Source organism: Choloepus didactylus, chromosome 8 (genome assembly GCF_015220235.1).
Source record: "Choloepus didactylus isolate mChoDid1 chromosome 8, mChoDid1.pri, whole genome shotgun sequence".
Taxonomy (NCBI): domain Eukaryota; kingdom Metazoa; phylum Chordata; class Mammalia; order Pilosa; family Megalonychidae; genus Choloepus; species Choloepus didactylus.
The window spans coordinates 42,154,500-42,180,947 of NC_051314.1; the positions used below are offsets into that span (position 1 = coordinate 42,154,500).

At 38.0% G+C, this 26,448-nt stretch overlaps 1 protein-coding gene across 2 annotated transcripts in view; it reads left to right on the plus strand.

Moving 5' to 3' along the window:
• The first annotated feature begins 1,181 nt into the window (after positions 1–1,181).
• Positions 1,182–26,448, plus strand: part of C8H12orf50 (chromosome 8 C12orf50 homolog) — a 47,973-nt gene continuing 22,706 nt past the window's right edge. Inside the window, exons 1-5 of one of the 2 annotated variants that reach the window (XM_037848039.1) lie at positions 1,182–1,208; positions 1,549–1,669; positions 21,079–21,237; positions 22,246–22,323; positions 22,406–22,519. In XM_037848039.1, coding sequence (XP_037703967.1) covers positions 1,197–1,208; positions 1,549–1,669; positions 21,079–21,237; positions 22,246–22,323; positions 22,406–22,519 — 484 coding nt within the window. In that variant the 5' untranslated portion in view covers positions 1,182–1,196. The remainder of the gene's footprint in view (positions 1,209–1,548; positions 1,670–21,078; positions 21,238–22,245; positions 22,324–22,405; positions 22,520–26,448) is intronic. The other variant, XM_037848040.1, reaches the window with a different exon arrangement.

Below are 26,448 nucleotides of genomic sequence, written 5' to 3' on the forward strand. Positions count from 1 at the left end.
CTAACTGAATGAATGATTAAAGATTAATGATAGCAATCACAATACTTTATCTCATGTAATTCTTATAACAATCCTGTAAGGAGGGTATTTTTATTCCCTTTTTATGAATGAGGAAACAGGCACAGAGAGTGAGTAACATTAATTTTCCGACTACGATGCAAGTAATGGAACCAGGGATTTGAATACAGGTTTATATGACTTCAGAGTTCTTGCTACTAAACCTGTACTGTGAAATCTACAGACCCAGAAAAAAAAAAAGGAGGAAGTGAAGACAGAGTGGGAACAACCGAGGAACTTGTGTCAACAAGGAGAATTTAATGGAATATTTTTATTTTTTGTATCCCCCCTTTCTCCCCAAAAAACCCTGGCCTGCAGTTTTTCCAACTGTGCATCTATGTGTAAAAGCACCTAGAATAAAAAGAAAGTAATAGCAAGTCATTAAAAGAAATCCACCTTTTTCAGTATATAAAAATGTTAGTGTGTGCATGTATAAGCACAATTGTTTATCATTGTAGATCAAGGGTGTGAAGCGTGTATATTTAATAATGTGATAATTATTTAAAATTTTGCAGTAATATGAAATTTAAGCTCCATTCACCTTCCCTATATAAACACACTTATCAGTGTCTCCATAGACTAAGTAAGAAAACAGATTATCCAATTAAAAGGATTATTAATAGAGATCATCTCCACAATAAGAAAATGGCTGGTGATTCTTGAAAATTTTGTCTGGCTTTCTTCAGAAAGAGAAATTAGGTTGTTAGATTATTGGATTGTAATCAGGTTTATCACTAGTTTCCTATATCTCTATCCTTAGTAATCATATGGGGTAATTGGTAAGAAAAAGAAGTGTTTTATCAGTGGTTTGTGGCACATTGTACTATTTAAACATTAGATTGTCTTGTCAGTCTCATTAAAATTAGAATAGTTGCTAAAATTAGACTTATAGCTTTATAGTTGCAGTACCTATTTTTCTGATTCTAATTTGATCTACTAGTATTTTCTTTAATTAATTAGCTACTTAGTATTTCTGAACACTGGCATTAATATAGTGGTAGTTTTTTGCACTATTTACTTTTTTCTTCTAGGGTTCCCAGTGCCGATTCCGTCACTGTGAAGAGGCCCTTGGCAGTGACACTGTGTGCTCATTATGGAGAGAGGGGAAATGTTTAGATCCACTTTGCAGATTTAGACACATGGAAATGCAGGTAGAATTACTCAGCATCATCATTTTTGTTAAAAGTATCGCCCTTCAATAATATTGAACTATGCTTTTACATATGGAAATGATTATTTCACTACCAATGGCAAATATTTAATTTCTGGCTAAACTTAAATTCTTAGAAGAATGAGGGAATGTATTTCAGAAACATCCACTGGATCTCTGAAAGAGCTGAGCCAAGAAACACTGAGAGCCAGGTTACAGACATGGTCCTAAATCAGTAATTAAAATTGTTTTTGGCACAGTATTTTCTTCTGTTGTAGCACATTGTATTTATTGTGAATATGCTATCTGATCATTACATTTCCTTCACCCCCTTTGTCTAGCAAAACTGCAGCATTTCATGTTTCTGGGAAACTCAACCTCTTGGTTGTGTGAAGATCAGTTGTATCTTTTATCACAGCAAACCTCGAAATATCAATGGACTATTTTTGCCACCAAGTAGCAGTGAGTATATTTTTTGAATGACATGGGCATAACTTAATTATAATCTGGTTTTGATGTAGCAGCACAGACTGACCCGTTAAATAAAATAAGGCAAGGTGTGTAATGCAGTTTTATAGCCATTGGGTTATTGGGGATGATTCCATCAAGAATCATGAGATGATACTTAGAATGGACCACCAAAGAGGTAACAAAATGAAGTGAACAAGAGGAAGTTAAATTTTCTTCAGTTGCGTGTGTTTAAAATATATTTTATTCATCTGAAAAGTGAGAAGGCTACTGACCTCACTATGTAAAAGGAGACTATGTGTCTCAACAGAATATTACACAATTGAAGCCAAACACAGAGGTCATGGCCTTAACTATGCTCCCTGTGAGTGCACAGAAACCTATTTGGTAGACAGGAGAGAGCAAGGGTTACATGCTGTTGCTTCTTGCAAAGCACTTTCCTTTATTTAGAAATTGTGGTTCTTCCTAAGACTTCACTTGTGGGGGAAATAAAATTCCATTGTTGCAAAAGCTAGAACATTTCCTTAGAGCATTCGCTTCTTTGACAGTGCATTTGAGTGGCCATGGCACAATTCAATTCAATTCAATGATACAGAGTCTCTACTATGCAGTGAGCCCTAATCTGTGTTCTAGAAAGATTATATATAAGCCACCATGCCCTAAAACAGTGAAACTTGCTTTAGAAGTTGGGGGTGTCAAGTTGCCCTGATGCTGCAGCTAATCCACTTTCTTGTTATGGCCACTATATTCCTCTTGATGTAATAGCTCTAGAAATGAACTCACAGCATATCAGTCCTTTGGGATTTGAAAAATGCATTCAGCTAATCCTTGGCAAGTGGATAGCTGAAAATTAGGTCCTCTTGTATTCTTCAGAAGAACATAGTATTCATCATATAATAACTTGATGAATGTCTCTCTTGCTAACTAGACTGTAAGCATCATGAGAATGGGGGTCATAACTAGTTTCCTTATCATAACTCTGCACAGTTTCTAGAACACATGCTTAATAAAATTGCATGTATGGATAGATGGATGGGGAATGGAGAGATGGCTACCAATAGCTGGGGAGGAAGCTATTCCATCTACTTGAGTGATTAATAGGACCTATTGGTTTATAAACAATGATTTTATTTCATGAGAAGCATTGTACTGAATTATCAATATCTAGTTAGTATTCAGCTCCCTGGTGGTCTGTGGATGTCTTCGTTTCCTGGGCTACTCATGCAAATACCATGAAATGGGTCAGGTTAAACAATGAGAATTTATTCACTCAGGGTGTTAGGCTGGAAAAAGTCCAAATCAAGGTGTCATCAAGGCGATGTTTTCTTCCTGAATACTATAGCATTCTGGGGCTGGCTGTTGGTGATTCTTGGTCCTTAGCTTGTCACGTGGCAAGTGTCTCCTGGTATCTCCCTTCTCTTCTGTGTTCCACTGATGTTCACCTTGATTCCTGTGGCTTTTTCTCCCTATGTCTGAATTTCATTCCACTTACAAAGGATTCCAGTAATAGGATTAAGACCCATCTTGATTGAGGTGGGCCACACCTTAACTGAAGATCCTACTTACAATGAGTTCAACACCCACAGGAATAGATTAAGTTTAAGAACAGTTTAAGTTTACCCCAATGGGTAAACTTTCCAACTGGCTGTTTCAGCACTAGAGGAAAATGAAGACTGCATCTCTGGGCACAGGAAGAATGTAATGTCTCTGTAACTGGCAATTATTGGTCTGTTTACTGTAAGGCATTCTGAGGGCTAAGTGATATCTTCTCTAACCTCAATCTAGTAATCTGTCCCTTATACACACCTTCCATTCTCTTGCCACTCTAGCTTCACTGTATTCTCTCTCTCTGCAACCATAATTCTGGTTAAGCACAATTGTTGGCTTACCCAGTGTCTGCATCCATACAGCTGAACATGGCTGCAGGAAAATATACAACTGTGCTGACTGGGTTAAATTCATGACCATGAACTTCAAGTGAGTCCTTACTGCTAACCAGCTATCTTTCTACGTTGTACTCCTCTGGTTCATCCCTACTCCCCTAAACCATTATTTCATACCTTCTTCCCTTGCCTTAAACCTCCAACACCTTTTCACTCCCAGGTGATGACTTGAGTCTTACATAAAGCAATGAGAAGAGACCTTCCACAGTTTTCCATCACTGCATCTACCCAACTACCAGCATCTGTACCAGCCTTTTCCCCACTCTGACCATAGATGAACTCTCCATTCTATCAGAAGCCCATCCTACTTATCCACTAGTTCTTATAATGATGCTAATTCAGCAATTCTTTCCTCTGTCTTCTGCATAATCATTTTCTCCCTCTTCCTAGATCATTTCTGTCAGTATTCTGATGTATTTATTTCTGTCCTTATTAAAACATACAATTCTTCCTTATCTTGATCCATTCCCTCACAGACTACCATCCTACCCTTTGCAGTAGTTTGCCTCAAAAGTGTTATCTATTCTTGTAACCAAATCTTCCCCTTCAATTCTTTAATTTATATTAATCAGGCCCCTATCAGCAGTGACCTACAGTACAAATTGTTAAAACCAGTGGTAATTCTCAGTCCTTATATAAACTGAACCATTAGTATCATTTGACTCATTTGATCCCCCTTTCTACCTGATATAATTTCCTCTCCTAGTTTCTTGGACACCATACCCTCTTCATTTTCCTCCCATTTCTCCAGTGTCCTATTCTCACTTTTCCTTGCTGATTTTTTCCTGTTCTCCCTGACCTCTTATATTTGGAGTGTTTTAGGACTTAGTCCTTGATCCTATTTTCTTTTCTGTCTATTCCCTTGGTAATACCATCCAGTCTCAAAGCTTTGAATATCATCCAAATGCCAATGACTCCCAAATTTATAGTTCCATTCCAGACCTCTCTCCTGAACTTCAGATCCCTGTATTCAACTGCACACTTGAACTCTTAACTTGGATGACTAATAGTCATTTCACATTTAATATATCCAAAGGTATACTCCCAAACATGAAACTGTAGACCTTCTTATATTAGTTTGATAGTAACTTTATCCTTCTGGTAGCTCAGGTCATCTGAATCATCCTCAAATTCTGTGTCTGTCACATCCCACATCCAATCCTTATAGAAATCCTGTTGATTCTACCCTCTTAATATATCAAAATCCATCTGTTCTCATCGTCTCTACTACTAATGCCCTGGGCCAAACCACCATCATCATCTCATGCCATCTCATCTCAAACATCTCTATTATTGCAGTAGGCTTCTAACTTATTTCCCTGTTTCAAGTCTTGAGCCTCTATGTCTGTTGAAAGCATAGCAGCCAGAATGATACTCTTAACCATGAATCAGATTATGTCACTCAAAACCTTTCAGTGGCTTTTCACATCAATGAGTAAAGTCGAGTCCTTATATTGGAGTACATGACTCTACTTGACCTGGTCCCCTATTATCTCTGAATTTATCTTTCACAACTCTCCCCCTTGCTTATTCTGCTCCAACCACACTAATTTCCTTTCTTTTCCTATAATATGCTAGCATGTTTTAGAGACTTTGCATGAAATCCTCTTCCCCCAGTATCTTTATGGCTTATTTCTTTACCTCTTCAACACTTTGGTCAAATATTATCATTCAGTGAGGTTTATTGAAATGTTGTCAACCTGCCCACCTCATGCCTACATACTCAATCTTCTTCTACTTTCTTTTTGCCATACCCCTGATCGTCTTTTAATTTACTTATTTGCTATGTCTATTGTTAGTTGTCTGACTTATCTCTGTAGAATGAAAGCTCAGAAGACCAAGTGACTGTATGTTGTTCACTAATGAATCACAAGTCCCTAATTAAAATAAGCACATTAGTCTCTTCCACATAGTAGTCAATTCATCCTTAGGAAATCTTGAACAGTATTTATTCATGGTAAGCAAGGAACTGTTTTACCTCAGTCCATACACATTTCTGTACTCTAGGGAAGAGGATTCAATTTCAGATTATAAGTAAACTACCAAGCTCAGATGAATTATGTATTGAAGTCTACCAGGTCATGTATTCATTTTGGAAATATTTCAATACCTTAGAAGTGATCATTTAATCCTCAATAGAACTAATGTTTACTACAGTATTTCCAGGAATATCCATCCACTAAGGCCCATATTAATCAGAATTGGAACCATATATCTCACCTTAGACAAACATTAAATTATAAATTTCTGCGTTTGTTAAAATTCACCTTTTGTGTTTCTACAAGTGCATGTGATCGACAGATTCGGAGTTTATTACAATTTTCCTTGGTAGCAAATATAACTGGCTAAGTATCATTTCATACATAGTACTTGCAATTTGTGTGTAATTCTATCTCTGGTTAAAATAAGATAAACTTCAGATATTTTAAACATGCAACTTTTTTTTCTGAGTTAGTTGCAAATTATAAAATGTCTGGGCCTCTGCTTGATGAATTGAGAACAAGCATGTTGTCCATGTTAAGTAGGTGAGCTGCAGCCACAGCAAAGCTATCTCAGTCACCAGCTGCACTTTTCCAGTGTGAAGCACTTGACAAAAACAATTTTTCATTACTTGATTTGCTATTGTATGTTATCTTTTAGCACTAAGTGCAATTATCAGGAGTCCTGCATTGTTTTAACTGAGGGTATCAAATTGCCAGTTAGTCTTTTTGCAATTTAAATTTAAACTTGATAGGGAATTGAAAAAGGTTTTGAACTCTTTTGAGAGAGACTTATTTTAAGTATTTCTAAACAAACCAGTGATTTAAAAAGAAGGCCTAATCCCCCTGGGTCTCATCTCCAAGTTTAAAATAAATAGCTGCTAAACCAATTGAGAACACTGAGAGAACATAATGCCGTTGATATTTACTATAATTATAAGGATTCCCTAGACATTTTTGAGGACATGTATTTTCTTTGTTAGCATGGCAAGTACTTAACCTTTTCTCCTTAGTATACATTAGAGACTAGTGTACTCATACAAACTGTTCTTAGGAAACTCCTTAAATTTAGCTAAGGGAAAATTTGTTCAAAATACAGTAGCTCAAACAATGAATCAGTTGCTCATCTCCTTGGCTAATTGCCATGTTATTTTAAAATGAACAGTTGAGTGGGATAATTTGATTCTTGCTTATTCAGAGACACTGTTTTGATGATACCTTAGACAAATAATCATTTGGCCCCTTTAAATGAACATTTGGCCATCTCTGTTGAGGAGGTCTAACCTAAACGGGTATGTGTACATGATCAGCTTTTTATTCTAAGTCTTTAAAAACCATTTTCTAATTAATGGTTTTAAGAGAATTAAGTAAACACTGCCTTGAATATTTGAGTTGGTTCAACACAGACTAATTTGAGGGGGAGGGGAGGGGGGGAAGGCTGATAAGATACCAAATAAGACGTTTGAAAATGCCTATCAGAAGAAAAAAAGGCCAACTTAGTCCTTTTCTCTTTTTTGGGGGAGGTGTTGAGTAAATGCCATAACCCACAGAGTGACTACCCCCTGGAACAATTTGAGTTTGACTGGGAAATGCTTTCTACTGATAGGACACTGTTTCTGTTTTCATCCAAGGTCTAAATGCATCTAAAAATGCAAAAAATAAAGGCAGGTACTGAAGCATTAGTTCTCCATGCCTGACATTTATTAATTATGTTACCACCAAGCCTTTGTTTTTAGGACCATATAAACTGTGAGCTCAATTATGATAAAAAAAAATGAAAACAAAATATATTGGGGTTATTAGAAATTAGAATAATCTCATATCCAGTGTTCTCCATCACTGGATCTCTTGTATTAAGTGTGTCCTGTTTGCCAGCACTATATTGAGAACTTTTCATGCTTATTTAATCACCACAAAAATCCTGCAAAATAGGTGTTTATTATCCCCATTTTACAGATAGGAAACTGAAGCAAGATAACATCTTATAAGTGATGTCAAAACTGTCTCACAAAATAACTAGATGTGGCATTTAAAGAATATACTTTAATCCTTTTGCTCATTTGAGTGAACCCATCCATAAATCCTTTAAATCTAGTTTCCTTCTTCTAAGAGGCTAATTCTTTTCTATCCTGCCCCATAGGCTTTTGAAGCTATAAAGGTCCTTTGCATTTAGTAGAAGGCTTCATTTTTTCCCTTTAATTTGCAGTAGATAGTTACTGTGGTGTGTGTATTTCCATTATTAAATAATGTTTCATCTTGTTTCTCTTTTAACAATTTATTTTTCCATGTTATTTCTAGACACAAACGGAAGAAACTTGTTCCCTTTAATCATCTGAAGTCCAGAAGTGTAGGTGCTCCACCTGGTGTTTGCCTAACCAAGCAGTTCTCCACTCTGGCTCCATGTTAGGATTGTAACGATCACCCAAAACAAAACAGTTCCAGGTTACCACCTAGAGAAGCAATGAAATGTGAACTAATGAGGGTTGGAGCCCAGGCCTCAGAGTACTTTCTTTGTTTCCCCCACTTTTTATTTTGAAAATTTATAACCTACAGAAAATTTCAAGAATAGTACTCTTTAGGTATATTCACCAATTAATATTTTGCCACATTAACTTTCTTTTTCTTCTATTGTACTTACATATATGCATGTAATGTACATGTACATATTTATCTTGTTTTTCTTAACTACTTGAGAGTTTGTTGCAGATATCCTGACACTACACCACTAAATACTTTGGCATTTAACTCCTGAAGGACAGCCTCCTTCCTAATACAATGCAATAATCACATTCAGGACATGTAACATTGATACAATACTAATATCTAATATTCAATACTGATAACTACTATTCAGTCCTTTTAAAATTTCACTAATTGTCCGGTGTTCATTATAGCAGTGCTTTGTGGAATTTAGTATACTTAGGAATCACCCAGAAATCTTGTTAAATTGTAGAGTCTGATGCAGTATGTCCAGGCTGGGGCCTGAGGTACTGCATTTCTAACAGGCTGTCAGGTTTCTGAGATCACGTGTTGAGTAGCATGGCCTTATAGTTGGTTTTATTTGTGTTCCACTCCAGGATTCAACCAGGCATCATCTGTTGCAATTAGTTGTCATGTCTCTAATCTATATATCCCAGGTTTTTTCTTCAATGTCATAGACATTTTTAAAGAGTTCAGGCTACTGCTTTGCAGAAATAGATTTCTTTTGCTTTGCTGAAAAGCGAAAAAGCAAAAAAAAAAAAAAAATACATTGCTTTGCTGAAATAGATTTGTTTGTGTGAGTGTCCTTTAAAAATTAGTGAGAAGTGCAGAAGACCCTCTGCTGTATAAATTTTTCAAAATTAGCACCTTTTTTTTTTGCTCTTTCAAGCATAAAGCGAAGGCTAGTGCCCAATACCAGAAGAGTTTGGACAAAAACAACTATTTTTTTTATTGTATTTGTTGTTTAGTTCATGCAAAAGTTTCTTATAACCCATGTTTTACATTTTCATTTGTGTCCTAGCCATGGAAGGGATTTATAGTAGGAAATGTTGCATTATGATGACAGTGTACTTAACATCTAGACTTCAAGAACTGAATTTATTTCAAAAACTGACAACCACAGAAAAGTAGTTGTTTTATTGGAAATGTCCATGGATGTCATGACATTCTATCATATGTACTAATCCGGACTTTCTTGGTTGTAAGAAGTGGTAGGCTTGGTAAATGTTTGACAGTTGGATCCACCAATACCATCACCTCCCTCCTGGCACTCCCACCCACCTCCACCACCCCCAAAAACAGATGGAAAAAAAAAAAAAAAAAAACAAGGAAAAACAGCAACAACAAAAAATCCAGCCCTGGTTTGCACCATTTACCAATTTCTGTGGAGTAAATACTGCTATCATAGCCAATTTCAAGCTACCAATGTGACATTAATCGGCTTGCAAAATTCCTGAAAATTTAACAATTAGCTCTCATGTCCGGATCTGAGTTCACTTTAGCACATAATTGGTTTTAAGAAGAGAAATCCAATCAGTCTGGCTTAAGGGGAAACTGGAAATACTTGCTCATATACCTGAAGAAATGAGGGGAAGAACCAACTGTAGATCCAGCTGGAACTGTGGTTTCCTTCACGAACTCTTAATCTTACTTACATGAAACTAAGTTTTGAGCAGAAAAATCAGAGTGGCAAAAATTAGCATTTATTACCATAAATTCATTATAGAAAAGTACATTATAATAGTTCCTTAAAATGCAAAGACCATTGGAATTTGGCGTCTCATAAGAATATTAGTGCAAATCAACGAAGGTATAATATGGATAAGAAATATGCTTAGCATCTTGTGCCAGTTTGAATATATTGTGCCCCCCAAATGCCATTATCTTTGATATAATCTTGTGTGGGCAGATGTTATCAGTGTTGATTAGACTATAATTCTTTGAGTGTTTCTTTGGAGATGCGCCCCACTTGGCTGTGGGTGATGACTCTGATTGGATAATTTCCATGGAGGTGTTGCTCCGCCCACTCATGGTGGGTCTAAGTTGAGTCACTGGAGCCATATAAATGAGCTGGCAAACAGAAGGAACAGAGTGCAGTTGTGAGTGATATTTTGAAGAGGAGCTACAACCAAGAGGGACACTTTGAAGAACTCACTGGAACTGAGAGAGGAGCTTCAGATTACAGAGACGTTTTGGAGATGGCCTTTGAAAGCAGACTCTTGCTCTGGAGAAGCTAAGAGAGGACAAATACCCCAAGTGCAACTAAGAGTGACATTTTTGAGGAATTGCAGCCTAGAGAGGAACGTCCTGGGAGAAAGCCATTTTGAAACCAGAACTTTGGAGCAGACATCCCCCACATGCCTTCCCAGCTAACAGAGGTTTTCCGGACACCATTGGCCATCCTCCAGCAAAAGTACCCGATTGCTGATGTGTTACCTTGGACACTTTATGGCCTTAAGACTGTAACTGTGTAACCAAATAAACCCCCTTTTATAAAAGCCAATCCGTCTCTGGTGTTTTGCGCTCCAGCAGCATTAGTAAACTAGAACAGATTTTGGTACCAGAGAAGTGGGGTGCTGATGCTGCTGTGTTTGCAGATACCAAACATGTTGGAATGGCTTTTTAAATGGATAAGGTGAAGATTCTGGAAGAATTGTGAGGAGCTTGATACAAAAGGCCTAAACTGCTTTGAAGAGACTGTTTGTGGAAATATGGACTCTAAAGATACTTCTGATGAGGCCTTGAACAGAAATGATGAATGTGTTGTTGCAAACCGGAAGAAGGGTGATCCTTGTTTTAAAGTGGCAGAGAATTTGGCAAAATTGAGTCCTGATGTCAGATGGAAGGAAGAATTTGAAAACGACAACCTGGAATACTTAGCTGAGGAGATCTCCAGACTAAGTGTGGAGGATGTACCCTGGCTTCTCCTTGCAGCTTACAGTAAAATGCAAGCAGAGAGAGATAAACTGTGAACTGAACTCCTGGTTTCAAAGAAACCAGAAATTGATGGCCTGGAAAACTGTGAGCTTCCAGGGGATGGAACCCCAGAAGCTACAGCCCAACGTGAGGATGTAACCAAACATGGAACCCAGCCACCATTTCAGTACAAGCCAAGATTGGAAAAGGAGTTAAGCAGAAAGGATTTGTGGAAAGTCCTGTTGTCTAATGGCTTTGACCCCTGTGTGTTTCATGCAAAGCCAACAATTTTTGCGAGCTCTTTATAGATGGAGCCATTGCCAGTCTGGACTGGAGGAGACAGACAAGGAACAAATTGAAGGAAAAATTTCTTCAAAGACAGAGCCATGGAGGTTGAGGTCTGGAGTCCAGAGGTCTCGGGCTGGGAGAGCGGAGTGGCCCACACACATGGAAAGGGTGAGTTTGCCCTGGAGGTTGAGGGCGGGCCTTCCACCTCGATGTTCAGGAAATGTTCTGGCATCCGAAGCCCCAAAGAGGGTGGAGCACATTTCCAGGGAATTGGGGAGAGCCTGGCTGCCACACACTGTTCTGAGAGGGTTGAGCATGTGCCCCGGAGATGGAAGGGAATCTGGGTGCTGCCCCAATGTTTGAGGAGGGTGGAGCCGAGAAGGTGGTCTCCCCAATGTGTGGATATGTTGGAGAACTCACCCCAGTGTTTGGAGAGGAAAGAGCTGCTGAAAAGGCCCTTAGGAAGGGTTAGACTCCCACTCTCTCAAGCCCCAAGGATGCAACATCCTTCTGTTAATGACTCTCAGACTTTGAAATCTAATGGAGTTTGTCCTGCAGGTTTTAGGAACTGTTTTGGTCCTGTTAACCCTGTTTTCCTTACTCTTTCTCCTTATGGCAATGGGAATGTTTATCCTATGAATGTCCCACCTTTGTATATTGGAAGCACATAACTTGTTCTAAGTTCATAGATCCACAGCTAAAGGAAAATTATGCCTTAGAATCGACCACACCTATAATTGATTTTGATAGAATTTTGTACTTAACTATTGTTACTGAAATGATTTAAGTTTCTGTGATATTGTTGTGGGATGAATGTATTTTGTATATGGAAAGATAATGTCATTTTGGGGTTCAGGGGTGGAATTTGCCAGTTTGAATGTATTGTGTCCCCCAAACGCCATTATCTTTGATGTAATCTTGGGTGGGCAGATGTTATCAGTGTTGATTAGATTGTAATTCTTCGAGTGTTTCTTTGGAGATGCACCCCACCCAGCTGTGGGTGATGACTCTGGATAATTTCCATGGAGGTGTTGCTCCGCCCATTCAGGGTGGGTCTAAGTTGAGTCACTGGAGCCATATAAATGAGCTGGCAAACAGAAGGAACCGAGTGCAGTTGTGAGTGAAATTTTGAAGAGGAGCTACAACCAAGAGGGACACTTTGAAGAACTCACTGGAACTGAGAGAGGAGCTTCAGATTACAGAGACGTTTTGGAGATGGCCTTTGAAAGCAGACTCTTGCTCTGGAGAAGCTAAGAGAGGACAAATACCCCAAGTGCAACTAAGAGTGACATTTTTGAGGAATTGCAGCCTAGAGAGGAACATCCTGGGAGAAAGCCATTTTGAAACCAGAACTTTGGAGCAGACACCAGCCACGTGCCTTCCCAGCTAACAGAGGTTTTCCAGACACCATTGGCCATCCTCCAGCAAAGGTACCTGATTGCTGATGTGTTACCTTGGACACTTTATGGCCTTAAGACTGTAACTGTGTAACCAAATAAACCCCTTTTATAAAGGTGTTTTGCACTCTAGCAGCATTAGCAAACTAGAACACATATCATTGTTTGATCCATAGTAGCTAGGTCAACAAAGCCAATGTCTGAACAAGGATTTATTGCATTACTTGATTACCAAATAATATTCCGGAATTATTAATTCCATATTTCTAATGGGATGATTTCTGTTCACTAAGTATTCTACCTTTCCCATTCTATTGCTTTCTCCTTCTGATATATATTTTATTATTTCGAGTTGAAAGGTGTAATGAGCAATAATAGTATTTATCAACAAAAAGGCAGAGGTTGTGAATTGGAAAAGATACTGTCCAACCATATGCTATATATATGATTCATACTTTACATTCAAACACAGAAATAGTTTGGAAAGGAAAGGATAAAAAAAGATATACCATACAAAGAACAACTATAAACAATAACAACAACAAAATAGAAGACTTGAACAACTATAAAGTAAATTAGAATTAATAGAAACCTTTGGAAGACTCAGTGCAACAACAGCAGTGTATATGGAACATTCTCTGGATAGACCATATGTTAGGTCATAAAACAAGCCTCAGTAAGTTTAAAATGATTGAAGCCATACCAACTTTTTCCAATCACAATGGAGTGAAATTAGAAATAAGTAAGGAAAGAAGTTTGGGAAATTTGCAAATATGTGGAAAATAAACAACATACCCCTAAATAACTAAGGGATCAAAGAAGAAATCACAAGGGAAATTATCAAATACTTTTGAGATGAATGAAAGCAAAGATACAACGTATCAAAACTTATAAGATGCAGATAAAACAGTGCTTAGAGAAAAATTTATAGCTGTAAACATGTACATTAACAAAGAAAAAAGACCTCAACTCTAAACTTCCACCTTAAAACACTGGAAAAAGAAGACCAAACTAAACCTAAAGCAAACAGAAAGAAGAAAATAATAAATATTAGAATGGAAATTAATATAATAGAGAATAGAAAAGCACTAGTGAAACCAAAGTTGGTTCTTTGAAAAAATCTGCACAATTAACAACCTTTAGCTAGACTGACCAAGACAAAAAGAGATTCAAGTTACTAAAATCAGGAATGAAAGAGGGGCCATTACCATCAACCTTATCAAAATGAAAAAGATGATAAGAGATTACTATGAGCAATTATATTCCAACAAAGTAGATAACTTAGATGAAGTGCACAGATTTCTAGAAATGTACCAGCTACTGAAACTGACTCCAGAAAAAATAAAGAAAATCTGAATAGAACTATAACAAAAAAGTAATTGAGTAAGTACTTAACCTCCTACAAATAAAAGCCCAGGCCCAGATGGCTTCACTGATGAATTCTACCAAACATTAAGGAATTAATACCAATCCTCCACTGTTTCAGTTTGCTAAAGCTGCTGAAATGCAGAAATGGATTGGCTTTTACAGTGGGGATTTATTAGTTCACAAATTTACAGTTCTAAGGCCATGAAAATGTCCCAATTAAAGCACCAACAGGATGATCCCTTCTTTAAAGAAAAGCCAATCATATCTGGGGTTCCTCTGTCACATGGGAAGGCACGTGGCAGGAGTCTGCTGGTCATCTCCCAGGTTTAGCTTCTGGTTTCCGTGGCTTTCTCCAAAATGTCTCTGGGCTTCTGTCTTAACGTCTTTGAGCTCTCTCAGTATCGTCTGTCTTTTATCCCCTCATGGAGGCAAGGGGATTAAGACCTACCTTGAGTGGGTGGGGTAACATCTCCATGGAAACAACCTAATCAAAAGGTCGCACCAACAATTGGTCTGCCCCCACAAGTATAGATTAAAAGAACATAATCTTTTCTGGGGTACATGGTGGCTCCAAACCAGCACATCCACAAACTCTCCTGAGAAAGAAGAAGAGGGGAGATTTCCCAGCACGTTCTATGAGACCAGTATCACCCTGACACCAAAAACAGATTAAGACATCACAAGACAACTACAACCTGATGTATACCCATGTTCTGGGGATTAGTACCTGGACCTCTTTGGGGACCCATTATTCTGCCTGTCAAACCATGCTTTATCCCTAATAGAAGTGTGTATAAGTCAAGGTAATACAGAAAGCACTATGGAGTCATGATACTTTGATTCATCAGTAGAAAAGGATTTCTCCTTAGGGCAATGAACTATAGTAAATTTGGGGATGGGTGAAGTGTAGGCCTTTAATTTGTAAAGTGGGGAAAGTCTGTTGTGAACTCAGGCAAACCAATTTTAGGGGGAAAATACATTTGGAAATTGGCGATCTGGAATTAGATTGATTGCCTTCAAATTATTGGAATGGCAAACCCACAAAAGACCTCTGAAGACACAATATCCCAGATAGGTGATCACTGATATCGGGTAATGACTTCCAAACTTGACTGATTTTATAATCTGCATAGATATTTTTTTGTTTGTTTGTTTATTATGATTCCATTTATTTTTTTATTCGTTTTTATTGAGATATATTCACATACCATGCAGTCATACAAAACAAACTGTACATTCAGTTGTTTACAGTGCCATTATATTGTATATTCATCACCAAAATTCATTTTTGATATTTTCATTACCACCCACACAAAAAACAATAAGAATAAAAACCAAAGTGAAAAAGAACAACCAAAGTAAAAGAGAACACTGGGTGCCTTCCTTACACCCCCTCCCCCATTTTTCTACTCCAACCATAAACTGGACAAAGGGGAGTGTGGTCCATATGACTTTCCGAATCACATTGTCACCCCTCATATACTACATCTCTGTACAATCATCTTCAAGATTCTTGGGTTCTGGGTTGTAATTTGATAGTTTCAGGTATTTACTGCTAGCTATTCCAATTCATTAGAACCTAAAAAGGGTTGTCTATATTGTGCATAAGAGTGCCCACCAGAGTGACTTCTCGGCTTCTTTTGGAATCTCTCTGCCACTGAAGCTTATTTCATTTCCTTTCACATCCCCCTTTAGGTCAAGAAGATGTTCTCCATCCCACGATGCTGGGTCCAGATTCCTCCCCGGGAGTCATATTCCACATTGCCAGGGAGATTCACTCCTCTGGGTGTCTGATCCCACGTAGGGGGAAAGGCAGTGATTTCACCTGCCAAGTTGGCTTAGCTAGAGAGAGAGGGCCACATCTGAGCAACAAAGAGGCATTCAGGAGGAGGCTCTTAAGCACAATTACAGGGAGGCCTAGCTTCTCCCTTATAGCAACAGTCTTGCCAAGGGCAAATCCCATGGTAGAGGGCTCAGCCCATCAAACCACCAGTCCCCTATGTCTGTGAGCACATCAGCAACCTTCGAGGTGGGGAAACCCAATACCCCTGCATTCTCCACCAGCTCCTCAGGGGGGCTCTGCATATTTTTTTCATTTTTTTTGTTTTTAATTAACTTTTTTTTTAAATTAACTATATCCAAAAAAAATTTTTTTTAAAAGATATACAATAAAAAAACATTTCAAACAAACCATAACAAGGAGCAAGAAAAAGACGACTAACCTAAGATAACCACTTTACTTGCAACATGTTCCTACTCTACCCCAGGAAAACAACCTAATATAGCAACATTTCTGTGAACTTGTTCCTACCATACCCATCAGAAATTAACAGACCATAGTCATTCCTGGGCAATTCCCAGAACATTAAATTTAGCCACAATAGCTCGTCTGTTCTTACTGGGTTATCTTTCCCCCTACATTAACTGTTCTCTATCTCTAGTTCCCCTGCATTCTACATTATAAACCGTTTATTTTAGGAGTGTGTTGCTTAACCTCCAGGTGTTTGTGAATTTTCTAAGTCTCTGATGGTTATTGACTCCTAATTGTATTTCATTGTGGTCAGAGAATGTGCTGTGAATAATTTCAATTTTATTCTTTAAATTTATCGAGGCTTGTTTTATGTCCCAGCATATGGTCTATTCTGGAGAAAGTTCCATGATCACTAGAGAAGAGTGCATATCCTGATGATTTGGGATATAATGTTCTATATATGTCTGTTAAATCAAATTCATTTCTCAGATTGTTTAGGTTTTCAATTTCCTTCTTGGTCTTCTGTCTGGTTGATCTATCTATAGGAGAGAGTGATGTGTTGTGGTCTCCCACAACTATTGTGGAAATATCCATTACTTCCTTTAGTTTACACACACACACACACACACACACACACACACATGTTTTTTTATTGAGATTATTCAGATACCATATAACTATTCAAAGATTCAAAGTGTACAAACAATTGCCCATGGCACCACCATACAGCTGTGCATCCATCAACACAGTTATTTTTTTTTTCAATTTTTAGAACATTTTCACTACTCCAGAAAAGAAATAAAGACAAAAAAAAGGAAACTCAGATCCTCCCATACCCCTAACCACACCCCCCTCCATTATTGATTTATAGTTTTGGTACAGTATGTTTATTACTATTGATGAAAGAATGTTAAAATACTACTAACTTTAGTATATAGTTTGCAATAGGTATATATTTTTTCCCTATATACCTCTCTATTATTAACTTCAAGTTATAGTGTCATACATTTGTTCTAGTTCGTGAGAGATTTCTAATATTTGTATGCTTAATCACGGACATTGTCCACCACAAGATTCACTGTTTTGTACATTCCCATCTTTTAACTTTCAACTTTCCTTCTGGTGACATGCGTGACTCTGAGCTTACGCTTTCCACCACATTCACACACCTTTTAGCACTGTTATTCTCATTGCATGCTACCGTCACCCCTGTCCATTTTCAAATATTTAAGTTCACCCTAGTTGAACATTCTACTTATAATAAGCAACCGCTCCCCATTCTTTAGCCTCATTCTATATCCTGGTAACTTATATTTCATGTCTATGAGTTTACATATTATAATTAGTTCATATCAGTGAGACCCTGCAATATTTGCCTTTATGTGTCTGTCTTATTTCACTCAATATAGTGCCCTCAAGGTTTCTTCATCAACCTATTTCTTTTAAGATGGTTTTGTTCAAACACTATACATTCCGTCCTAAGTAAACAATCATTGGTTCCCCATATAGTCACGTATGTATGTATTGAGCACCATCGCCACTCTCTATATAAGGACATTTCTTCCACAAAGATGGAGGAAGAGTCAAAGAAGGCAGAGAGGCAAAAGAAAAAGGCAAGAGAAAGAGAGAAAAACAAACAAAAAAACTTGATAGCTAGAAGGTGACAAAAGGAAAGATAGCATTAACCTAAAGTAGAATAAAGAGTCAGACAACATCAGTGCCAGGAGTCCCATACCCTTCCCCTATTCCACCCCCCCCCATATGCATTTAGCTTTGATATATTGCTTTTGTTATATTAAAGGAAGCATAATACAATGTTTCTGTTAATTCTAGCCTCTAGTTTGCATTGATTGTATTTCCCCCCCCAATCTTACCCTATTTTTAACACCTTGCAATGTTGACATTCATTTGTTCTACCTCATGTAAAAACATATTTGTACCTTTTATTACAATCGTTGAGCACCCTAGGTTTCCCTGAGTTACACAGTCCAAGTCTTTATTGTTCATCTTTTGTTCTGGTGTCCCACATGATCCCAGCCTTCCTCTTTCAACCATATTTACAGACATCTTTGTTCAGTGTACTTACATTGCTGTGCTACTATCTCCCAAAATTGTTTTCCAAACCTCTCACTCCTGTCTTTTCCCTTATGTTTGCAGTTCTTCCTTTAGTGTTTCCTGTAGAGCTGGTATCTTGTTCACAAACTCTGTCATTGTCTGTTTGTCAGAGAATATTTTAAGCTTTCCCTCATATCCGAAGGATAGTTTTGCTGGATATAGGATTCTTGGTTCTTGCCTTCATGATTTCTATTGAGAAATCCACACATAGTCTTATCAAGCTTCCTTTGTATGTGATAGATTGCTTCTCTCTTGCTGCTTTCAGGATTCTCTCTTTAGCTTTGATGTTTGATAATCTGATTATTAAGTGTCTTGGCATATGCCTATTCAGATCTATTCTGTTTGGGGTGTCCTGTTCTTCTTGGATCCGTAATTTTATGTCTTTCATAAGAGATGGGAAATTTTCATTGATTATTTCTTCTATTATTGCTTCTGCCCCTTTTCCCTTCTCTTATCCTTCTTGGACACCAATGACACATAAATTCTTGCTTTTCATTTTGTCTTGACGATCCCGGAGACGTTGCTCGTATTTTTCCGTTCTTTTCTCTATCTGTTCTTTTGTGTGTAGGCTTTCAGGTGCCTTGTTCTCCAGTTCCTGAGTGTTTTCTTCTGCCTCTTGAGATCTGCTGTTGTATGCTTCCATTGTGTCTTTCATCTCTTGTGCTGTGCCTTTCGTTTCCATAGATTCTGCCAGTTGGTTTTTTGGACTTTCAATTTCTACATTATGTACATCCTGTGTTTTCATTATACAGTTCAGCTCTTTTGCCATATCTTCCCTAAACTTTTTGAATTGACTTATTATTAGTTGTTTTAATTCCTGCATCACAGCTGAAGTGCAAGTTTGTTCCCCTGACTGGGCCATAACCTCATTTTTCTTGGTGTAACTTGTAGTTTTCTGTTGTCTAGGCATGGTTTCCTTGGTTACCCGAATCAGGCCTCCCCAGACCAAAATGGGCTCAGGTCCCAGAAGGAAGAAATATTCAGTATCCAGTTTCCCTGAGGGTGTGTCTTAGACAATTGGTACACCCTCTGATGCCTCCAGTCACTGTGCTTTTCTGCCCAACAGGCAGCACCTGTTAGCCTGTAATTCTTGACTGTTGTAAGGAGGTTTGGCTCTTCTTCCCCAAGTTCTGAATGAAAGGCAGGTAGTAGAGCTGGGCCCCACCCCTTTCCTCTTAGAGGCTCACTCACTCGTTTCAGAATGCAGACTCCTGGTTTCACCAAGTGCATGGTCCCTGTGGATTTAGCAGAACTTGTCCAGCTGGTGCATCATTAGAACTGGTGTCCTGGGTCGCTTTCTGGCTTTTACCTAGTATTTTTCATGGAGGTGTTTTTTTGCCCTGTCTCTCCTAGCCGCCATCTTAGGTTCTCCCCTGTAGACATTTTGAAAACAGTTTCCAGGTTCTAATCTAGACCTGCTGAATCAGAATTCAGAAATCAGAGACCCAAAAGATGCTTTGAAAATTTTCTTTAGGGGTTCTGACAGCCAAATTTGGTAACCATGGGTTTAGAGAACATGCGGAGTTGAACTATTGGTGATGATAGAAGATTCATGTATTCCCTAGTTTTTTATCTATAATTTGCTGGTTAGTTTTTCAAGTTACAGAAAATTTTAACATGGCCCAAAGTTTTGGCCAGTCTGACCAACTGTGTAACCAGTAGGTGAATCTGAGAGTACCAGACCCCTCACTTCCACGTAGAACCCTTGGATCTTTTCCTCTTTCAGATGTACATACTCTGCCATTATAAACTATAGCTTCCTTGAGTTTTCCTCAATTACATGTTGTTCTAGTTTGCTAATGCTGCAAAATGCAAAACACCAGAGATGGATAGGCTTTTATAAAACAGGGGTTTATTTCACTACGCAGTTACAGTCTTAAGGCCACAAAGCATCCAACTACACAGTTACAGTCTTAAGGCCAGAAAGCATCCAAGGTAACACATCAGCAATCGGGTACCTTCACCAGAGGATGGCCAATGGCGTCCGGAAAACCTCTGGTAGCTAGGAAGGCAGCCGGTGTCTGCTCCAAAGCTCTGGCCTCAAAATGGCTCTCTCCCAGGAGGTTCCTCTCCAGCAGGCTTGCACCTCCTCAAAACATTACTCACAGCTGCGCTCACTGAGTTTCCTCTCTCTGAGTCAGCTCATTTATATGGCTTCACCGATCAAGGCCCACCCCGAATGGGTGGGGCCACGCCTCTATGGGAACATCTCATCAAAATCATCACTCACAGCTGAGTGGGGCACATTCCAAGCAAATCTAACCAGCACCAAAACATCTGTCCCAAAAGACCACAAAGATAATGGCATTTGGGGGACACAATACATTCAAACCCGCACACATGTTGTAATGTCATTAGTGAAGTTATTCCTATCTTACAGATCTTGTGTGAGAATACATTAAAGCTTGTGATCACTTTACATTTTGTACCAAAAATATGCTATACAAAGTCATGGTAATAATTCCTTTGTCAAGTCTATTAGCAGATTTTCCAACTTTACAGCAATATGTTGATAGTTTTTCTAAGTAGGTCTAATAACTTTTCCAGAAATAAGAAGGGAGACCTTTTGACAAAATACGCAGTTAATTAAGACAGTGTTTGGCGATTGAGCATTCTTACGTAATATATATCTTGAGAAGACTGAAATGTTGCATTTTCCCTGTAGATATCACACTACAGAAAGAAACTCAGGAAGGAATTCCACCTCCGACTAAGAGTCAAGAACCTCTAAAACCACAGGAGAACGTATCACGACCCATTCACCATCCTTTAGTTTTAAAAACCAACTTTGAGGAAGAAGAGGAGGAAGGAGATGAACAAAATGGTCAGTAAACCTTTCTCATATTTATAATACACAGTCAAAAATCTTGCAGTATTTTCTTCAGTTTTTGTTTCTTCAAGGTTTATAATGTAATAAGGCAGATTTTGCTGTGGAATAGCTTTTATTTTATTGTCTATTAAATGTATTCTATTTTAATTTATTCTGTGTCAACTTGCTTATGATCATCTTGATTGAAAGATTTTTGCTGTATGATATGTGGGAGACAAATCTCATGTTAAATATGTACAGCTGCCTGTAAGGACACTTAAAACCTCTTTGATGTATATATAACTTTCTAAAAATGTTGATATATTTGTCTATTTGTCTATATATCTATCTAAACTCTATCATCTGTCATCTATCAATCTACCATCACATATCATCTCACATTTAATCTTTGCAACTGCAAGGAGAACTATAGGGTACTTTATCACACACTGTAATCTGCATTATCCCAGGTAATACTCAGAGGAATATAAACTGGGTTATAACCCATGTCCTCCTAGTTTATCCTTTTCCTTCCATATCATCACAGCACAGCAGTGCCAGAAGTGTGTACACACAAGATATAGCAGGCAGAAAAATAAGCTCTCACTCTGTCTGCCCTGGAATGTGGCCTTCTGTGGACTATGGGCCACCAAAGTTTCTGTGCTTAGGAATACATAGAACTTTTAAATTATTTCTCTGCTGAAGCTTCACATATCCCCTGCCTATGTCTTCATCCAAATAAACGTGGATCTCAACCTGTGTTTATGTTCATCGATACCTCCAGCTTCTCATTAAAAGACAGATAATGTCTAATTATATTTTTTATTCCCAACTTTTCTTTTCTAATTCTTAAAATGTAGCAATTAGAAATATTTACTAGTCTGCAAAATTCTTGATTTTAAAAGTAATAAAAATTAGGAATTCATCCATCAGAACAATGTTTGGGAATTTTCTTTCTGATTTATAAATTTTCAGATATTTTGGCTTTGGAACAATTTAATTTAAAAAACATATATCCTATAGATGCTTCTAGTTTGTGGACAAAGACTCCTGAAGAAATTGAAGAAAAAAGAGCAATAAAAGAGATGTGTTATAAATCTGGTAAGAGAACAAACATTTGTGGGTTTTCTAATACTTGGAATGAAAAATATTCTAATCATTATTTTCCTTCTGGGGAGATTAGGTGAATACTACAGATTGCATACTCCTCCAGATATTTCATCATCAAAAAGCATAACTCCTACAGTGGAAAAAGAGTTAGAAAAGCCTTTGGAAAATGGCAGTGAATTACAAGAAGGTAAGAATTTAGAAGATAGCATTTCAAGATGATATATAAGAGATACTTGGTGATTGTCTGTGAATTATTTAGTAAGATGTACACTAGAATAGAGTTGAATGATAAATAATACATCAGAATCGAGAGCGAGAAGGAAGTGCTTTTATTATGTGACCTAAATTTAAAATGAAAAGCCGCTATTAATGTAATTATGCTTTCCCAGAGGAGCCACAGAATGAATAGACTTCATAAACACATAGTGGCACTGCATACCCCTCTGCAGTAATTCGGTAAATAATTTGCTTTTACTGCTTTATTTGGCTATGAAAAAATATCCCCCCTGTGAAAAAACCCTAGGTTTTTCTTTCTGAGTAGAAAAGATAACCTGGCACCAGAAGGACAAAAAAGGAGAGCACAGAATGACATTAATGGCAGAGTAAGAGTGTATTTCTAAATTGAATGAGCACCTCTTCTGTATACGAGGCAGTTTCCTAGACACAGGGGTGATGCTGGTGGACAGTTTCAAGACTCTGTCATTCATGGGATCTACTCTCTGGTGAATCAGATTTTGTTGTTGGTGAACATTTTGCTCCAAAGCCACATAAAACCAGGAACACACAGTAAATCCACAAATTTATGGTTTTCTTGTTACCAGGGTAAGCTTAAAAACAAATTTGGCAGCAGTATGAAAGATTCAAATCCCTTGTTCCCCTTAAAATAAAATAGTAACAATAATAAAGAAAGTTGGGAAAGTCACCCTAGATCAAATGCGGACCTGTTAAACTGCCTGTGTTGCAAGTCCTAATGTGATGAGCTATTTGAACACATGACAGTAGGTGGCAGCAACGCACCATCCGAGGGTGGGGCCGTCGGAAAGACCTATCTAATCAGTGGGAATCGTTTAGAGGATAACGCAGGCCCATGCTACCCAGCTCAAAACAATAGAACACAACAAAACAAAGCAAAACAAAAAAAAACATGCTAGCAATGACTATTAAAAATCACAGATTACAAAAACAATTATGTATTATATGTATATTTGTTTATATTAGGCTTTTATGTGTTAGTTCCTGTATATCCTTCACGCAGCTTTACCCAAATGTAAACATTTACCACATTTGATTTTCTGGGCTCCCTCTCCCTCTCTCTCTCTCTCTCTCTCTCTCTCTCCCCCCATATATATACAGAAATTATTTTGTTTTTTTCTGAACCATTTGAGAGTAAGCTGTAGGCATTATGCCCTTTTACTTTTTTTTTTTTTATCATCATTTTATTGAGATATATTCACATACCACGCAGTCATACAAAACAAATTGTACTTTTGATTGTTTACAGTACCATTACATAGTTGTACATTCATCACCTAAATCAATCCCTGACACCTTCATTAGCACACACACAAAAATAACAAGAATAATAATTAGAGTGAAAAAGAGCAATTGAAGTAAAAAAGAACACTGGGTACCTTTGTCTGTTTGTTTCCTTCCCCTACTTTTCTACACATCCATCCATAAACTAGACAAAGTGGAGTTTGGTCCTTATGGCCCTCCCAATCCCATTGTCACCCCTCATAAGCTACATTTTTATACAACTGTCTTCGAGATTCATGGGTTCTGGGTTGTAGTTTAATAGTTTCAGGTATCCACCACCAGCTACCCCAATTCTTTAGAACCTAAAAAAGGTTGTCTAAAGTGTGCGTAAGAGTGCCCACCAGAGTGATCTCTCGGCTCGTTTTGGAATCTCTCTGCCACTGAAGCTTATTTCATTTCCTTTCACATCCCCCTTTTGGTCAAGAAGATGTTCTCCATCCTACAGTGCCGAGTCTACATTCCTCCCCGGGAGTCATATTCCACGTTGCCAGGGAGATTCACTTCCCTGGGTGTCTGATCCCACATAGGGGGGAGGGCAGTGATTTCACCTTTCAAGTTGGCTTAGCCAGAGAGAGAGGGCCACATCTGAGCAACAAAGAGGCATTCAGGAGGAGACTCTTAGGCACAAATACAGGGAGGCCTAGCCTCTCCTTTGCAGCAACCGTCTTCCCAAGGGTAAAACTTATGGTAGAGGGCTCAACCCATCAAACCACCAGTCCCCTATGTCTGTGGTCATGTTAGCAACCATGGAGGTGGGGTAGGCGAATACCCCTGCATTCTCCACAGGCTCCTCAAGGGGGCACTACATCTTTTTTTTTTTTTTTCCCTTGTTTGTCTTTTTTCTTTTTTTTTTCTTTTTTTAACTTTCCCTTCTTTTTTAAATCAACTGTATGAAAAAAAAAGTTAAAAAGAAAACAAACATACAATAAAAGAACATTTCAAAGAGACCATAACAAGGGAGTAAGAAAAAGACAACTAACCTAAGATAACTGCTTAACTTCCAACATGTTCCTACTTTACCCCAAGAAAGTTACCTAATATAGCAACATTTCAGTGAACTTGTTCCTACTACATCCATCAGAAATTAACAGACCATAGTCATTTGGTTCTTCTTGGATTCTTCTTCTTCTTGGATTATTGTTCTTCTTGGATTATTGTTCCCCCTTCCTTAACTGCCCTCTACCGCTAGTTCCCCCACACTCTACATTATAAACCATTTGTTTTACATTTTTCAAAGTTCACATTAGTGGTAGCATATAATATTTCTCTTTTTGTGCCTGGCTTATTTTGCTCAGCATTATGTCTTCAAGGTTCATCCATGTTGTCATATGTTTCACGAGATCGTTCCTTCTTACTGCCGTGTAGTATTCCATCGTGTGTATATACCACATTTTATTTATCCACTCATCTGTTGAAGGACATTTGGGTTGTTTCCATCTCTTGGCAATTGTGAATAATGCTGCTATGAACATTGGCGTGCAGATATCTGTTCGTGTCACTGCTTTCCGATCTTCCGGGTATATACCGAGAAGTGCAATCGCTGGATCGAATGGTAGCTCTATATCTAGTTTTCTAAGGAAACGCCAGACTGACTTCCAGAGTGGCTGAGCCATTATACAGTCCCACCAACAATGAATAAGAGTTCCAATTTCTCCACATCCCCTCCAGCATTTGTAGTTTCCTGTTTGTTTAATGGCAGCTATTCTAACCGGTGTTAGATGGTATCTCATTGTGGTCTTAATTTGCATCTCTCTAATAGCTAGTGAAGCTGAACATTTTTTCATGTGTTTCTTGGCCATTTGTATTTCCTCTTCAGAGAACTGTCTTTTCATATCTTTTGCCCATTTTATAATTGGGCCGTCTGTACTATTGTCATTGAGTTGTAGGATTTCTTTGTATATGCAAGATATCAGTCTTTTGTCAGATACATGATTTCCAAAAATTTTTTCCCATTGAGTTGGCTGCCTCTTTACCTTTTTGAGAAATTCCTTTGAGGTGCAGAAACTTCTAAGCTTGAGGAGTTCCCATTTATCTATTTTCTCTTTTGTTGCTTGTGCTTTGGGTGTAAAGTCTAGGAAGTGGCCTCCTCATACAAGGTCTTGAAGATGTTTTCCTACATTATCTTCTAGGAGTTTTATGGTACTTTCTTTTATATTGAGATCTTTGGTCCATTTTGAGTTAATTTTTGTGTAGGGGGTGAGGTAGGGGTCCTCTTTCATTCTTTTGGATATGGATATCCAACTCTCCCAGCCCCATTTGTTGAAAAGACCATTATGACTCAGTTCAGTGACTTTGGGGGCCTTATCAAAGATCAGTCGGCCATAGATCTGAGGGTCTATCTCTGAATTCTCAATTCGATTCCATTGATCTATATGTCTATCTTTGTGCCAGTACCATGCTGTTTTGGCAACTGTGGCTTTATAATAAGCTTCAAAGTCAGGGAGTGTAAGTCCTCCCACTTCGTTTTTCTTTTTTAGAGTGTCTTTAGCAATTCGAGGCATCTTCCCTTTCCAAATAAATTTGATAACTAGCTTTTCCAAGTCTGCAAAGTAGGTTGTTGGAATTTTGATTGGGATTGCA